General features: G+C 40.0%; 1 protein-coding gene across 2 annotated transcripts in view; it reads left to right on the top strand.

The window, feature by feature from the left end:
* The first annotated feature begins 18,118 nt into the window (after positions 1–18,118).
* The window catches only part of LOC307161680 (uncharacterized protein), a 484,934-nt gene continuing 484,301 nt past the window's right edge, over positions 18,119–18,751 (top strand). Inside the window, exons 1-3 of one of the 2 annotated variants that reach the window (XM_079876560.1) lie at positions 18,119–18,201; positions 18,286–18,405; positions 18,533–18,658. In XM_079876560.1, coding sequence (XP_079732686.1) covers positions 18,153–18,201; positions 18,286–18,405; positions 18,533–18,658 — 295 coding nt within the window. In that variant the 5' untranslated portion in view covers positions 18,119–18,152. The remainder of the gene's footprint in view (positions 18,202–18,285; positions 18,406–18,532; positions 18,659–18,751) is intronic. The other variant, XM_079876559.1, reaches the window with a different exon arrangement.

The raw sequence follows: 18,751 nt of genomic DNA on the forward strand, positions 1-18,751 counted from the left end.
ATCGTAACCTAAAGTACATGATGGCAGCTTATGTAGAAGATAACCACAAGAAATGGGATCAGTACTTGCCTGAACTACGATTTGCAGTCAATTCAGCTGTCCAGGAGTCCATCGGCATGACCCCAGCAGAGCTTCACCTGGGGAGGAAATTGCAAGGTCCCATGGACAAACTGTTGCGTGGCAAGAACATCTCTCCCGATTTACCTTCCTATGATGTGGTCAGTCATCTAGTTCAACTTCAAGCTAAAGCGAAAGAGTGCTGCCAAAAGGCACAGAAAAGACAACTACGGAGCTACAATAAGAACCGACGTGATGCCTCCTTTAAAGAAAAGGACCGTGTGTGGCTAAGGAATTTCCCCCAATCTAGTGCCCAACACCATTTCAGTGCAAAACTTGCACAACGATGGAAGGGTCCTTATCGGATAATAAAGCAGCAGGGACCAATAAATTATCAAGTGGCATTGGAGTCCTCTGGGGAAGATGTGCGAAATGTGCATGTGAGTAATCTAAAAGCATGCTTCCCCACAGCCGAGGAGTTGGAAATCCAGGAGAGGAAAAGACTCCTTGAAATATTCCAAGAATCGTCAGAGGAAGATGAAGAGTTCTTGGGATTTTAATCCACACTTTCTATCCTACAACCTTGGGTTGCTTTCTCCAGGGGGGGAGAGTGTGGCGGTAAGGAAAAAACGTAAGTTGCGTGACTGGATGGAGGAGGGAAATCAATTATCCGGAAGTGAGGAAATGAGTATATAAGGTGGAGTTGTAAGAGAGGGAAGAAAAAGAGAGAAAAAAGGAACGGGTTACCTGAGACGAATCCACAGTCAGTGAGACGCGAGACGCTGTGTTTGGGCTGTGCGTGGATCTAGAGTGAGCGTGAGTTGCCTAGCGATTGGCACTGAGGGTGTGCTGCACCTCTGGACACCGGCTGCACAGCGAAGCTTGTCTTTGAGGCTGACGAGTGAGCAAGTTCTCCAGGTTATTCCCTGTTTTACCCTCACTTTGAAAACTTTCCTTCCTGCCTTTATCGGCCAACGCTCTTTCACACACACACGCCCGCACGCACACGCATGCACCGTCTTCAAGCCAACCAAACATTCACGCAACCACTTTCACCACGTATTTCGTATCTGTATAATACAGTGAAGTGTTTCGTTATGTTTAAACGGTTGATTTCATTGTTAGTTTGATTTAATGTTTTTTGTTTTTTTTTACCAATTCAAAAACAGTGGTGTAAAGACTGTAGGATTTTGAACTTGAACCAAAGTTATTTGGTGTGTGTTTAGTTTGTTTTGATTCTTTGCTTATGGTGAAACTGAGATTTTGTCTGATTTCTCTGAAAATTATGAAAATATAACTGTGGAACTGAACTTTCTTTGTGTGATTTCTGATTCATGTTTATTCGTAACCGGTGGCTTAAAGAGCTATTCTGAGGAAAAACATTTGACAAGATTAAGCTTGTCTGGCGCCCGAACTAATTGATTTTTTTTTTATACATACATCTTTCATTTGTTGATTTACATTTCGTTTGGGGCCTGCCACCGTTACACTACTTTCTCCTCAGCACTGGCCAGCCATGGGGTCGTACATCATATCTCTACATCTGGGCCGCCAGTTCATGCCCGGCCCCGTCGATTAGATCCAGTAAAGCTGGCAGTTGCCAAAGCAGAGTTCATTAACATGGAAAGACTGGGTATAGTGCAACGCTCCAACAGTCCGTGGGCCTCACCCCTTCACATGGTACCCAAAGCAGACGGCGGTTGCCGTCCTTGTGGGGATTATCGCCAACTCAATGACATCACCACGCCCGATCGATACCCGGTTCCACACATTCAGGATTTTTCAGCCCGCCTGGCTGGGAAAACTATTTTCTCAAAGGTGGACCTTGTTCGAGGATACCATCAGGTGCCAGTATTCCACGAAGACGTCCCAAAAACAGCAGTGATAACACCATTTGGCCTTTTTGAATTTTTGCGGATGCCTTTTGGGCTCAAAAATGCGGCACAAACCTTTCAGCGCATGATGGACTCAATCCTACGAGATCTGGACTTTTTATTTGTGTACTTGGATGACATTTTAGTCGCCAGTACCTCTAGATCAGAGATCAGTGCCATTAATTGTGGCCAACGTGTTTTGGAGAAAAACATTTATTTCATAATGTGATTTCCCCCCCACTTTCAATTCTTTTACTTCAATGAAAGGTTAGAATTTTGCACATTTTTTGAATGAAAGATCAAAAGGATAAACAATGCAGATTTATTTTTTACAGCCAGTTTTGATCATATTTACCAGGGGTGCCATTAATTCTGACCATGACTGTATATATTGGTAATTAAGGAAGTGAATGGACACTAAACAGTCTAAATCAAGTCATTTTATTTAACGGCAAGTACATTAACAGCATCATAAAACATTGAAGTGACAGCAAAAGGAGCAAAGAACTGTCTATTAAACAGACGACACCATTCACGTTTGCTTTGTTAGAAGATAACTGCTTTCTGTTTCCTCTCACTCTAAAACTTGCTGGGTTATTTTTTTACCCAAACTGCTGGGTTAATCTAGGTTATGACTGTAACCTTTGTTCCCTGAGAACAGGGAATGAGACACTGCGTTGTTTGGCGCTTTGGGGAACACCTCAGGCGTGACAGGTGTCTGAAATCACTATCCAATCATGGCAATCCTATTGACCGGCGACAGCCCATGACATCATCTCTTTGCAACCCGGAAGTATAAAAGGGGCGCCTTGCAAACATGACATTCACCTTATCGTCTGAAGGGACTGTTTGGTCAGCAGGCCCTGAGGCATGGCAAAAAGATGCAGTGTCTCGTTCCCTGTTCTCAGGGAACAGAGGTTACATTCGTAACCTAGACGTTCCCTTTCGAAAACGAACTTGCACTGTGTCGATTGACACTTTGGGGAAAGATATACCAACACCACTGAAATGTTCCTCAATTTATCAACAGTACCAATGGACAAATAAAATAGATAACATATGTTTAGTTACTTTATGTAGATTTGTTTATCATGTAATATAAGCAGTGTTGAGCACAGTCAATTCTCCTTCACAATAGGAGACATACATCACTCACTCAGATGCAGGGTTGCCAACTCTCACGCATCTGCGTGAACGTGAACGTTCATGAAGGGATTGAACCCTGCTTCAGATACGAGCCTCCTGCAGAGGTAGTGAAGCAGGCCAACACTGCCACTGTGGCATATGCTACAACAGGCCTAATGTGTGAAACTTGTGTTGTGGTTTTCTGGGGAGGTGGAGTAACTATTATGTGTCCCTTTTGTTTTGAGATTTTTTATTGTTTTGATGTTGTTGTTTTACATGTTTGTTATTTAATCACCTCTATCTTTATTTTTTTTTATAGTGCAATCAATAAATTAATTGTAAATTTTGAAAAAAAATCTTTTTTTTTCTTCATAAATCAGGGTTTAGGCTATACTAAGTAAACATGGACTGACATTTTTAAAATTAGGGTTGGGTTACGTATGTGCACTGATGTTTTACAGAGTCTCACTCCAGTCAAAGTCCCAAAGTTGGCAACCCTGCAGATGTCTATTTCATGTTGTGATGTCCTCATCTGCGATACTTGTCGACGATTTTCCTGTCAGATGTTAATAGACATTTAAAAAAGCATCTTTGAGATATGGTTTATGTAAATCCAATTTAGAGACGTACGTGTGCATACTGGAGCTTCCCTGTTAGCTATACATAATAAAACGTGTTTTTACAGCAAAATCACAACTATACTTACGTCTTTGCACCTTCAACAGTTCAAGAGATTACAGTAGTTCAACACATGCGATTTTAACACATAATGTATCCTCTCCTGTGGCCTCCTGGGATAGAAAAGTATCGATCTACGAGCTCTTCAGAGTCTGGGCTAGGCCATCCGGGAACTTCTAGCCTACTATTTTATGAGTACTGAGGTTTCGGGAAATTATGTAATGCAGCATGACATTTTTGCCATACCTCCTTATTCTATAAAAACTGTTGTATTCTTTTAGCTGGTGGGATTCTCAATGGAATTTGTCTGAGATCCTCCGGCCTTGCTTCTTCTTGGGGGAGATTGTCTGAGAACTGCTTGAGAGATCCTCCGGCCGTGATTAAAGCATTTAGAGGACATTTGCTGAAGTCTGTTTGTCGATAATTCCTGTGCAGGAAGTAAGCTAGTTAGGGGAGCAGGTTTTAGCACCCAGCCGACATCGATGTGTAGACACGCTAGGGTATAGGATTAGACTCAGCCGACGTCGATGTGTAGACGCACTAGAGTATAGGATTAGACTCAGCCGACATCAATGTGTAGACGCGCTAGGGTATAGGATTATACTCAGCCGACGTCGATGTGTAGACGCGCTAGAGTATAGGATTAGACTCAGCCGACATCAATGTGTAGACGCGCTAGGGTATAGGATTATACTCAGCCGACGTCGATGTGTAGACGCGCTAGAGTATAGGATTAGACTCAGCCGTCATCGATGTGTAGACGCGCTAGGGTATAGGATTAGACTCAGCTGACGTCGATGTGTAGACGCGCTAGAGTATAGGATTAGACTCAGCCGACATCAATGTGTAGATGCGCTAGGGTATAGGATTATACTCAGCCGACGTCGATGTGTAGACGCGCTAGGGTATAGGGTTAGACTCAGCCGACGTCAATGTGTAGACGCGCTGGGGTATAGGATTAGCACCCAGCTGACGTCGATGTGTAGACGCGCTAGGGTATAGGGTTAGTCTCGGCCGACGTCGATGTGTAGACGCGCTAGAGTATAAATATTATAGGATGTAGTTAGGTTTAGGGAAAAATCTACCACAGGTAGTATGCGATTTCGGATGCAGCCAATGTCACAAGGGGTGACCAAAATTTTTGACATGCCAGAAATTCATCCGACCATCCGATTGCCGGTTGGGAGAGGTTAATCGTCTCTCGTTTCCCCATGTACACTGCACGAACACTGCACAACAAATGAAGCACAACAACACTGAAAATCGGCCCTATATATACTGTATATGTATGCATACAAGATAAAATATAGATTGTTTCGCAGCAGTTTCACAATAGCAACAAATTCTAATTCTGCTGTAAACCAGTTCTAACAAGACAATAGTGTCATTATTCAGCTCAAGTCAGTTCAGTATTGATAAACTTTAGTTCCATAACTGTGTAAAATTAATCTGCTGTGCATACATACTGTACTGTATGTACACTGTATTTGTACACATACATGTACGTGTGACAAACTCCTGTACACTCACTGCATAGTGAACAAGCAAAAGACACAAAAGAGCAGCGTTTTACATTTTACACATCCGTGTGTATTTTGGTGAGTATGTGGCTAATCATTTGATGTTTGTGCAGGCCCAGTTGCAGGATGAAATGACTGAGGGTGCATGTGAAATTGTAAAGGGGGCTTAACTTTATACCATCAATGAACAATACACACAGAGAACTCGCTTTGGAACGACATATTTTTAAATGCAGCGCTCTCTAAAACACTCCATGCAACTGCACAGGTAACCATAAACTGACTAATAAAGTTTAAACAGCGTAATAAAAATATTGTCATAATTCCTGTCTTGTGTTCCCCTTGTCTTGTGTGGTCCTTTTGTCATTTCCTGTCCTGTGCCATGTTTTGTAGTCCTTTGTAGTTTTTCTTGTTTATTAGTCTCCCCAGGTGTCTCTGATTAACCACGCCCCCTTGTTAGCTTGTTTGCCTGTGTATTTAAGCACTGTGTCTAGTTCAGTCTTTGTGGGTTCTTGATGTTGTATGTTGGTTTTCCTGTTCCCGAGTCCTGTTCCCGAGTCCTGTTCCCGAGTCCTGTTCCCATCAAGTTTTGAGTTTATTTAATAAAGTGTGCTGCATGTTGATCCTGCTTCCTCCTATGTTTCAACCGCATCGTAACAGAAGAACTCACCATAACATGGATCCAGCATATCGTCTCTTCCTTCTCAGCCAAAGTGAACGTCCAATTGAGGAGTATGTGAGGAAGTTTTATGAACTTTGCCATGGGGTGGACTTTTGTGATGAGATCTTAAAAGACATGTTTCGCCATGGACTTAATAAGCCGCTTTACTATTTTATGCCTGGCAATACCCCTCACTACACTCTGGTGAAATATATAGACTTTGCCCTTTCGTTGAGTGGCTCGTCATTTACTGTGGGCTTTGCAGATGAGGAGCCCCACAAGCCCACAGTATCCCCTCAGCCTGAGTCTCTTCACGTCTGTCCTGCTGAGTCTCGTCCCGAGATGGGTGCCACCATTCCAGAGTCTCGTCCCAAGATGGCCGCTGCCACGCCAGGGTCTCGTCCCAAGAAAATTTTGGGGAGGGGCAGTAGGTAACTGATTAAGGCTTCAGAGGCCACGTCTCCCTGGCCCCCTGAACTGTCGGAGCCTCACTGGCCCCCTGAACTGTCGGGACTGCTCACTCTCCATGGCCCAGGTCCGCCATTGCCAGGTCCTGTTCCCATTCCCCTGCATGGGCCTGGCCCTCCATCCCTCCCCCAAGACGCCTCCGCTCCACCACCCTCCTGGTCTGTTTCCTGAGGAGCGTCTGGAATCTGCTCCTTAAGTGAGGGGCTCTGTCATAATTCCTGTCTTGTGTTCCTGTCTTGAATGGACCTTTTGTCATTTCCTGTCCTGTGCCATGTTTTGTAGTCCTTTGTAGTTTTTCTTGTTTATTAGTCTCCCCAGGTGTCTCTGATTAACCACGCCCCCTTGTTATCTTGTTTAGCTTGTTTGCCTGTGTATTTAAGCCCTGTGTCTAGTTCAGTCTTTGTGAGTTCTTGATATTGTATGTTGGTTGTTCTCTTTCCGAATCCTGTTCCCTATTCTGAGTCTGAGTTTGTCAAGTTTTGAGTTTATTTACAGTTTTTCTCAATTGTTTACACACAAATACTGGTACTTGAGACACAATGACCACAACATGTAACTCATGCACCAACCCCCTGAACCAATTCTGCTAAACTACAAGCACAATTCCTGCTTTACACTCAAATTGCAGTTCTAAAACACACTTTTTTTCAAAACACTACACACAATTATCTGCATTTGGCACAATTTTCATGCAGAAAATCTCTTGTTTTCACAAGTAACACACTGCCATTCAAATATGCACACTGACTCATCACATGGGCAAACACCTGTCACATAGTTTTACAATTAGCAATCAGAGCTTTAGCATAAAAGGGCAACAGGTGAGCTCTTCTGTTTTGGAGCAATGGATGCCAACATTGGAAACAGAGGCAGAGCCAGATCCAGAGGAGTGAGAGTAAGAGTAAGAGGATGAGGAAGGCCAAGGACCGTGATCTCTGATGAGATCCGAGCCACTTTGGTTGATCATGTGGTGGCTGGCTAACAATGAGGGAGGCTGGGCAAAAGAGTACAGCCAAATTTGAGCAGGTACACTGTAGCATCCATCATCTGGACTTTCCGAAATGAGAATAGGTAAGAACTCTACTCTCACAAGAAAATTGCAGTACTGCATATCAATACAGTCCTCAATGAGTACAGTAGTACAGTATTTCCTGTTGACTATTCTGTAGGACTGTAAAAATAAACTATGTTTCAAGTATTTGGGAAATGTATTCCTACTTTGTATTCCTACACAGTATTTACAGTATTTTACTATTTGTTTGAAAGAACTGAAAGCATGGGAACGTGTACTGTCTCCTGAACAGGAAAACTGAAATCATGAACCCTGGTCTTAGAAAATAAGGGCATAACATTATGGCAAAAAAAAAGAAAAAAATATAGCTGCAAGCAGCAATCATCGGGGCCAAGCGGAAGTAGACGACAAGACATGCCATCATGGCTGGGATTGTCAGACCGACTGCAGCAAGGAGCAATTAAAGACATTTAAATATGAATTCAGGCAAAATGGCTGAAAAAATCATATACATTGACTAAAAATATGATTTACTGTAATGGATTATAACTTTCGACCAATAGGTGGCGTAGTTACAAAATTGATGTAATCTGGTCAGCATGAGGTGACGATGACAAACCTTAAGACCAGTGGCATTACAATAGGCAGATTTATTCAAAAGTTATTAGCATTTTTGAAAATTTTGTTATAACTTTTTTACCACACGGTGGCGCTGCCCTGAAACTTTTTGAGTACCTTCAAGGCATGGTGCCGATGACTCATACTGAGTTTCGTAACGATACGTTCATAAAATATAACATTTTATATCACAGTACTATATTGAAGTCAATGGGAATTTCATGTTTTGTTCTATTATAGCGCCACGAAGAGGCTAAATCCCACAATTTTTTGTGTGGGTCCTCAGAGTGAGCCCATACATCTGTGTGTCAATGTTGGTGAAAATATCTCAATTTGCTTCGGAGTTATAGACATTTATATGAAAAAAACACATAAAAAATGACTGACACCTGACTTTGATTGGATTTTACAACCCGTTAGTATCAATATTTTCGCATTTGGGCATTGGCGTTCAACCAACGACCTATGTTTCCAAACTTCTGACGGTATTTTCTTCTTGATCGGACTAGCGGTTTCAAAGATATCGGCAAATGTTTTTTAAACGCTAAATCACAACGCTACACAAATGGTAAGGCGAAACCTAGCATGTTTGGTATCATTGGACTCGGCAAGGATTCAGGAGTCTAATGAGATGACTCTCGTGAGAATAAGTCGACTACACCCAAAGTTATAAGCATTTGAAAAAATAAATTCCCCACTAGGTGGCGCTGTTTCAAAACTTCGTAGGCTCCTTCAGGGTCTCGTGCTGATGACCCATACCAAGTTTCGTAACAATCCGTTCATGCGTTCTTAAAATACATAATTTTAGCACAAAATTCAAAATGGCCGATATGGTATAAAATTGGATATCAGTTGACTCGGCATGATGACTTGAATCTAATGAGACCATTTTTTATGATTTTTGGACAAACCGTTCAGACGTTATAGGCAAAAATAGCAATTTTTTGGCTGGAAGGGGGGGGGGGGGGCTGTTTGGATTTGTTTCTATCCATTGTGGTTCAAATGTTATTAGCATAAACATGAGTGCAACTTTGGACAGTTGGTGTTGCTAGAGAGATTGAGTTGGAGACTCCAAATTTGCTATGGAGACAGTTCAGATTGTCGTCTATCAGTGTGCCAAATTTCATAACTTTACCGCAAGCGGTTCTATGGGCTGCCATAGACTCCAAGAGCGGAAGAAGAAGAAGAAGATGAATAACGGGAACAGATACAATAGGTGCCTCCGCACCTTTGGTGCATTGGCCCCTAATACAGTTTTTCTCGATTGTTTACACACATTTTCTGAAAGCATGCCTTATATTCTCAGAACTCTACACACAGATCAAAAAACACTCACACAATGGGCAAAACCCCTAAATTCTCCTGCAAAATGAAACTTTACATTCAAAACAATGTTATTTCTTCTCAAAATGGTATTTTGTTTTCAAATGACACACACAAACCATCATATGAATAGACATTTATAAGAACCAGTTGAACACTGACGTGCTCAATGTAAAACACTATGATGAATGGAAAACACTTCTTCTCCATTCATCATAATGACTTAAGCCTTTTTTTTTGTTCAGTGTTACACTTACTACAGACAGTACATACATAAGTGTGTTGTAAAATATTTGAGAATATTGTTTTTATACTCAGAACACACAAATACACAGTAAAATTTTATTTTATTTTTCCCGCAAAAACAATGTACACAGTGTACATCCCAACCAACACCAAGTTGCACATACTCTACATACAAAACAACAGAAGAATTGACTGTATACAGTTACAGTAAAAAAAAAAAAAATCCAATGTTGGCATCCATTGCTCCATTGAAGAGCTCACCTGTTGCCCTTTTATGCTAAAGCTCTGATTGCTAATTGTAAAACTGTGTGACGGGTGTTTGCCCATGTGATGAGTCGGCGTGCATATTTGAATGGCAGTGTGTTACTTGTGAAAACAAGTGATTTTCTGCATGAAAATTGTGCCAAAAGCAGAGAATTGTGTGTAGTGTTTTGAAAAAAGTGTGTTTTAGAACTGCAATTTCAGTGTAAAGCAGGAATTGTGCTTGTAATTTAGCAGAATTGGTTCAGGGGGTTGGTGAATGAGTTACATGTTGTGGTCATTGTGTCTCAAGTACCAGTATTTGTGTGTAAACAATTGAGAAAAACTGTAATAAGAACACTAACAATTACAATAGGTGCCTCCCCATCTTCTGTGAAAACAATGAGATATCACCGAAAACAATGAGATATTTCAAAATATTGATAGGGTAAGCTTATCAACACGAGATCGTGTCTTGCGCAGAAATAATCTGAGGATGAAGCAGGTCTACACGGTGCCATTTGAACGCAATTCAGAAAGAGTCAAAGAATTGCAATATAACTATGTGCAAGTGATTCCTATACAATCCCACAATTGATGCATACTCTCAACACGGTATAAATTATACATATTTCAGTACTGTAATCATAATGATTGAATCCAACCTCATCAATGAAGATGAACTGGTTCTCCACTGCAGCCACCTCTAGCTCAAGGAATCACACATGACAATATCTGAAAAATACATGGAGTGGTCACAATAGTCAGGGGTGCACATAACTGGTGCTCACGTGTGGTAAAAATAAACGACGCGCAGCAGAAAACATGGAAGGAAGCGCTTTTGAGTACCAACATTTTGGGCCAAAATGTTGGTACTCAAAAGCGCTTCCTTCCATGTTTTCTGCTGCGCGTCGTTTATTTTTACCACACGTGAGCACCAGTTATGTGCACCCCTGACAATAGTGACCACTCCATGTATTTTTCAGATATTGTCATGTGTGATTCCTTGAGCTAGAGGTGGCTGCAGTGGAGAACCAGTTCATCTTCATTGATGAGGTTGGATTCAACCTCACAAAAAGACGAAAGAGGGGAGGGAATATCATCGGCCAGCGTGCCATTGTTGAAGTCCCTGGCCAGTGCGGAAGGAACATCACAATGTGTGCAGCGATTACCCACCAATTACCCACCACAGCATCATACATCACCATGCTACCCTTGGCCCCTACAACACTGCCCATCTGATCACATTCCTGGACACCCTACACAGCACACTCACTCCACCAGATCAGATAGATGGCCCAGAGCAGCTCAGGTACGTTGTCATTTGGGACAATATAAGTTTCCACCGGGCTGCTCTGGTTCGTAACTGGTTCACTGCCCACCCACACTTTTTAGTTGTTTATCTCCCTCCATATTCTCCATTCCTCAATCCTATTGAGGAATTGTTTTCTGCCTGCAGATGGAAAGTGTATGACCGAAATCCACAAACGTGTATACCCCTTCTCCAAGCTATGGAAGACGCATGTGCAGATATAGCAGTTGATGCTTTTCATGGCTGGAATCGCCATGCTAGGCGATATTTCCCCCATGGCTTGGCTAGGGAAAACATGGTGTTGTATTACAAATTATTAAATGATTAATTTAGGTTCCAATACAATAATATATAAACCGAGACAGTTCTGTGCACTGTGTTTTACATTTTGAGGCATAGATGATTAGATTCAAAAAAGATTAAGTCATGCAACCCAGGTGTCTGACATTAACCTTTTGTCTTTATGCACCTCCTGAACAGTGTCATTGTCCCAAGTTAAGCTATGTTAATGTGAAGGTATGGGTGATACTGTCAGGCTTATTGGATTAGCATCTATGCATTTGAATGACACTGTTATGCTGATGAGGATTCATGTACTTAATTTACATGCTTTGTTCAGAGTTTCTCCACCTCAATGTAAATCCCTCCCCCTTGAAATGTATATAAACTACAATGTCTACTGCCCCAGTTAGACTTGATGACTGCAGCTACGACAGCTCGTGTTCTCAATAAAGAATCCTGCTGAAGAAAGAACCAAGTCTCCTGGTCACTGCTTTGATGAAGGAAAAGTTTTCAACAATGGCTTGTGATGTGGATGAGGTGCTGTGGCCAGACCGAAACAGAAGAAAGGATGCAGCATAGTTTTTTTGTGGGAAATCAGGAAATTCAACTGGAAATAAATACTTTTTTCGAAAATATTAAGCACGATTTCAAATATCCTGGCAATGCCCAGTGCCCTAATATAGATGGTATTACAGTTTTTTTCAATTGTTTACACGCAATTTTGAAAACCGGGTTCTTTTTTTCAAAACAGAATCACAATTATCCAAACACCACACTCAATTTGCATAATTCCTAGATTGTTTGCAAAATGACACACTTCAGTCAAAACATACACACTTCAGTCAAAACATATACACATATTTGTGAAAATGCTATTAGTTTTCATTTAACCAACACAGTCCTCAATGATCAGACACTATTGCAGCCAGTTTCACACAGCTGTGATAAATATAAAACACATTTGTAAAAAAACTAATTTTAGGAAATAGCATGTGCTAGATTTTTGGCCAGACATTGTTATGTAAGGGATAATTTAGATGACAAAAAAAAAAATAGTGACAAACCCACAACATTCTTCATGATTAGTTTGAGATATAGGGAGAATGTACACAAATAGGCCTACTATAAACTTACAGTAAAAACAGTATTTCTTACCATAATCAGTTATCAACCAACAATGAAATCAATGAAACAAATAAAACTTGAGCGCGTTCACACTTTGACTCTGAAGAAAAACTACTGTAAAAGCAACAAGAATACTGTAACTATTCATCATCTCTCCGTCTGGCTGGATCAGGCCATAAGATTTCATCCACATCACAGGCTATGTCTTCAATGGCATAAGTCATTTCCTACCTCTTCCTCTACCTAGGCCTCTTCCTCTACCTCCTTCTTCTCCTCTTCCTCTACCTGGGCCTCTTCCTCTACCTCCTTCTCCTCTTCCTCTACCTCCTTCATCTCCTTTGAGCTCCCCCTCTCATTCTCACTCTTCTTCTTCTTCTAGCTCCTTCCATTTTTGTTGAAGACAGGTGAACTCACCTGCTGCCTTTTATAGCACACCTGAGTGCTGCGTTTCAAATTAGCACATGTGTGCTTCCACACCTGGTGGTTGTGTTTATCCAATTCGTTCATTAGTGCAGGCCTGATAGCGCTCCGCCGCCACGCCGGATTTCCGGCGCACAGATGTATCTGTGAAAAAAAAAAAGAAATCTGATTCGCGTGATCTGACAATTCCCAAGATCTGAGAGGCGCTTTCACTAAACCACAGCCAATCAGTAATAGGGTAGGGGCTGGTCTTGGGTTTTGGCCAATCAGATTGATTCAGCAGTCACTCCACGTGCAAATTTGTTTTGTGTTTCCCATACACTACGAATGTGTTTCCCACACTGGCAGCGCGAAACGTAGCCAAGCCAGGGGAAGACACCAAACTTGTCGATAAGGCATAACGAATAAATGGCGCTGGTCTTGGATAGAGGAGGTTGGTAGAGACAAAAAGGTGATGAAAAACTCTACAAAGCGGAGCTCTAGAGCAGGGGTCTCCAACACGTCGCTAAGCCAGCTCCAGTAGCTCGTGGCCTGATTTGAGGTCGCTCGCCAGCCCAACAGGCCGTTCACATATCGCGTCTTTTGCGCGCTCAAGTTTGTTCAAATGTAGGCGCGCGGTAAGCGCGCTCATAATTGAAGCGACGCGCTCGTTTTTTCCAGGCGTTTTTCAGAGGTGGAAATCCATTAGCCACTAAAACTTTTTGTCATTGTGAAGAGCGCAGTGCATGGTTGCATAGCAACGACAGACGCCACAGGAAAATCGGACCTAATTTTACTATTAATAATAAAAGATAAGCTAAAGTGCATTGTAAATGTCAGTAATTTATCTTTTTTTGACTATGAACTTGTACATGTTAGTATATAACATGTTGCAAGACACTTTTAAAATCTGGCTATCATTTTAATGGTATTATTTTGATGTTTATGTAAAAAAAAAGTGCATATTGATGCTAATTTTATTTGTTATTTGCTGGTTTTCGACATAAAACTTGGTGAATTGATTTCATTGTGTAGTATTAGTACTTTTTGAACAGGATCATTTTTGTCACTATAATCATGAAATGAAATGTTCATGCCATTTCATCTCTACCATCTCTATCAACTAAAATCAACTAATTATGTGTTTTTTAACAGTATAATATACAAAGTACAATTTTCTATAAAAAAAAATGATATCTGATTCTGTTCTTTTGTCTGACACGTTGTTGGGTGTGGAACATTACTAATGTGATCTGCTTTAAATGTAAATTAAATTAATGCTTTTTCAATTACTGAATTCATTGAAATAAAATTAATTCTTTGATTTTAATATTTTTTTGGCAATGCCAAAAAAAGCAGGTCTTAAATTTCAATCTTTATGGTCTTAAAATGTCTTAAAAAGGTCTTAAATTTGACTTACTGAAACCTGCTTCTGTAATATAGGCTTGTATTGGGTTTGTTCATCTCATGTCTGAATGATGTCCATTTATATCCACAAAAGTCACCAGAATCTATCATTTAACAGACTATTTATCAAAATGTTCTCCTAGGGGAGCACACCCCTAGCCTGGTAATACCAGACTCTGCTACTTCACTTTGCTTCGTAGAGAGAGTCTGGAATAGCATAATAGAGAAGTGTTTTCTCTCTCGCGGGGGGGCGCTTGTCTGAAGTTTAAAATCATTGGTTACCTGTAAGCCAATCACATAACGTTTGGTTATGGCGTGTGTTATGCGCATGCTCAGCCGCATCTAACTTCCACTGTAAACACATGTATGATGCAAAAACTAAACCATTGAGCGAAATACCGGAGTGAACATGGTTGTGAACGACTTTTGCAGATTATGTGAAGTAAATCTACGCAAGTACGCATCCACCACGGTACAATCAGCGTCTACGTCACGGCTCTCAACCCGCCCTCTGTTCGTTGATTGGCCGGGCTGTTTTCAGGCCGGTGGAAAACTGAAAGATACGCTGCTATCTCAGACTGACTACAGGAGCGAAATGGAATTAGCGGAAGTAGGAAGTCTGACGTAGTCAGGCTAGCACACCCCTGGATCCCGCTTGACAATTATGTTGATCAGGGCATATATCCTCGCTTACCTCCCAGGGAAAAAAGTTCAGGCTCAGGATTTTTTTCTACTATCACCCCTGTTAGTGTTGTCATTGGCAATCCGGGGCTTTGTAATGACAAGAAAGTAACCTCACAATCCTTATCTGTGTCTAAGGTGTGAAAATGTGTGTAGAGTTTTACAAATCACTGTGTGTAATGTTTTGCAAAAAGGGTGAAGCAGACATTGTGTGTAATGTTGTGCAAATCTGTGGAGGTGTTTTGCTCCTTGGAGTAGAATTTTGCAAATTGTGTGGAAATTTTTATTTTAATGTGTAAACAATCGTAAAAAACTGTAAATGTGGCACTGCACAAGAGCCTGAACATCATTTTGTAGGCTATTTTGCATAGATTGGACCACACAGTTTTGTTCTAGTAAATAAAACAACATCACATACACTGTAAAAAAGAATACATTGATTTTATTAATATCTAATTAATAAAAATGAGGCAACAGATTACAAGCAATATTATTAATTAAATTTAACAAATTAGAATTGAGTAATAATTAATCAAATGAATTCCTTAAAAGTTAACCATTTAAAATGAGTAAAATTTACAAAATATCTTTTATTGCCAACATTGAAGACACCTGGTGTTAACAAGCAGAATCACTGAAGGAGAAAACCATAATTAAAGTTACCATTGTGGAGATCAGTGTGTGTTTTAGTTGGGCTCTTGACCTTAAATTATTAACTTTAAGTTTTGTTTGGCTGCTGTACCTGAGTTATAACAGCCAGATGAACAAAGAGAAAAGGTGATCTGGTGGTGTTGGTTGTGTTTTAACATAATAATTATTTCACAAACATTAGACCTGAATCACTGAACCTCATATAGAGTCCAATTTATGAGTTAAGTTAACTTTATTAACTACAGCAGTATAATATTTTTAGCCTTTTCAATGAAATCCAAATGATCAAATCAATAATAAAAAATAAATAAATATATATGTTTTTTTTTTTTTAGGCACAAACACACATCAAGATTTTGCGTATGAACTCAGCAATGGTGACAAACAGATCACCTCTGAACATAAGCTCATTATTTATTCATGCAGCAATGCATGATGGGAGCCATGAATGAGTTTTGATTGGTGGAACTCAGAATGCACTGCAACATGCTTTATTATTGTCACCATTGTTGAGAATCACAGGCTGATTATTGATGTCTGTGTGTCTCCTTTTTATGTCAGAGAAACTTTTTAGAAATTTTTTGCCTTACATTGTAAAAGTTAAAAAATATTATGCCGTACAAGGACAGTGCTGCTATAATTAATAAAGTAAACCTAACTCATAAATTGGACTCTATGAGTTCAGTGATTCAGGTCAAATGATTGTGAATTAATGATTATGTTAAAACACAACCAACACCATCAGATCACCTTTTCTCTTTGTTCATCTGGCTGTTATAACTCATGTACAGCAGCCAAACAAAACTTAAAGTTAATAATTTAAGGGTCAAGAGCCCAACTAAAACACACACTGATCTCCACAATGGTGACTTTAATTATGGTTTTCTCCTTCAGTGATTCTGCTTGTTAACACCAGGTGTCTTCAATGTTGGCAATAAAAGATATTTTGTAAATTTTACTCATTTTAAATGGTTAACTTTTAAGGAATTCATTTGATTAATTATTACTCAATTCTAATTTGTTAAATTTAATTAATAATATTGCTTGTAATCTGTTGCCTCATTTTTATTAATTAGATATCAATAAAATCAATGTATTCTTTTTTACAGTGTAGGCATTAATTAGTCATTTAACATGCTGCATTCTCAACACAAACATTGAATATGTGTGTGTGTGTGTTTGTGTGTGTGTGTCGGTGAACGTTCTCTGCATGAAATCTGTCTCTGACATTTTTTCTTCATAAATAAACCTTGGATTGTCCTGTCAAATGCCTTTTCTGTGTTTTAGGCAAAAAAATAAAATCACTGGATCGGACCGATTAGTATGAGAAGAGTATAAGCGACGAAGATTATTAAAAGAACTACGACCTTAGGTCCCATTCCATGAAATTTTCACTTTACAGCGTTTAGATACACCATGATAATGAGGAGATGGCAGACAGGTTTGATTATCTGATGAGAAAAAATCAAACAAAGTGAATCATAAACATGTGAGGAATGAAAACAAATGCTCCCTCAGAACAGAAGACAAAATGACTGTTACCAGTCCAGGTTATTCCAGTTTGGCAAACCACCAGCAGTTGTGTAGTTTATGAGGGGGTAAATCATTTCTACTGAAATTTAACCCAGCAGTGGATTACACAAAACTTGAAAATAACCCAACAAAATGACCCAATAGACAGAACCCAGCGGTCTGGATAAAAAAATAACCCAGCACAGCCCGGCAATGATGCTTTTAATGTACTTGCCGTTAAATACTATTATTTGATTTAGACTGTTTAATTTCCATTCACTTCCTAAATTACCAATACATATAATTCAATAATTTATATAGCCTAAATAAAATATATAAATTTCATTTGCTTGAAATGGAAATAACCCATAATGAGCTAAAATTAGCCCAGTGTTTAGTCAGTGTGAGCAGAATTTGGGTTAAATTGTGCAACCCAACCCTGCTGAGTTAAACTGTTTAACTCAACTTGCTGGGTTACTTTAACCCAGCAGTTGTTATGTCCAATATTTACCCAGGTAGTGCTGGGTTGAGAAATGGGTTGTTTTAAAAAAATCCAGGCATTTTTGGAGTGTAGGATCTGTAGAATGGGTTTGCCAAAACAGTTAACCAAAGAAAATAATTTCTTGTAACAGTATAAATTATTTATTTCAAACGATAACCTCAATGTTAGAAATCTGCATGAGCATGTGTGTGAGACAGCATTTGAGATATGTTAACAAAGAGCAGCATGGATTACTAGGAATATTCCAAGGAATAATTGATTGCGTAATCATCAAAATGCTTCTGGAGAAGTACTGGGAGAGAGACAAAGCGCTTTTCCAAATGAGCCCCAACCTGTTTAAGTTTCAGATTTCCTTTCCTTTCTTTCCTGCACAACGAGTCCTAAACCCACCCCTTTCTGAACAGACATAAAAGAAACGGGAGCATTATTTCTGTATAGTCACTCAGTTCCTGACACAGGATGAATCTGCAGGTCTCCGTCGTTCTTCTTTTCATTTCTCTCACTGGAGGTACAGAAAACAGCAAGTATTGAAATGCATTATTTGCTAATCATACTGTAGAGCGCTAACTCAATGTCTCTCTCTGTCTGTAAGGTTATTCTCTCAAGTGTTACTCCTGCACACCTGATTTGACGGGTTCCTGTGCAGCAAAAGAGGAGACATGTGCAGCTGGAGTTTCTAAATGCTCAAGCACTACAGTGGAACAAACCATTGGTAAGTCCAGTATAATGTGGAAATCTGCTGTATAAGTGATACCCTGGAGAGAAAGTATACTTGTTAACTGCTAATCTTGGAATTGTTTTATTATTTTATTATATGGACATTCATGTCTTTTTTACAGGTGCCTTGAATGTGGTCGTCACAACTAAAGGGTGCTCATCTGAATGTCAATCAGGGACTGCAACGCTACCAACTGGAGGGACAGCGACTATGAGCTGCTGTGACACTGATCTTTGCAATGCAGCAGGTATTAGCCTTTGTTTGATCATGTGCTAGCAGTTTCCACAGTAACTTAAAATGAGGAAATTATACAAACAATGATTCAATATGAACAAGTGAT

This window comes from Squalius cephalus (genome assembly GCF_949319135.1).
Source record: "Squalius cephalus genome assembly, chromosome: 7".
NCBI lineage: Eukaryota > Metazoa > Chordata > Actinopteri > Cypriniformes > Leuciscidae > Squalius > Squalius cephalus.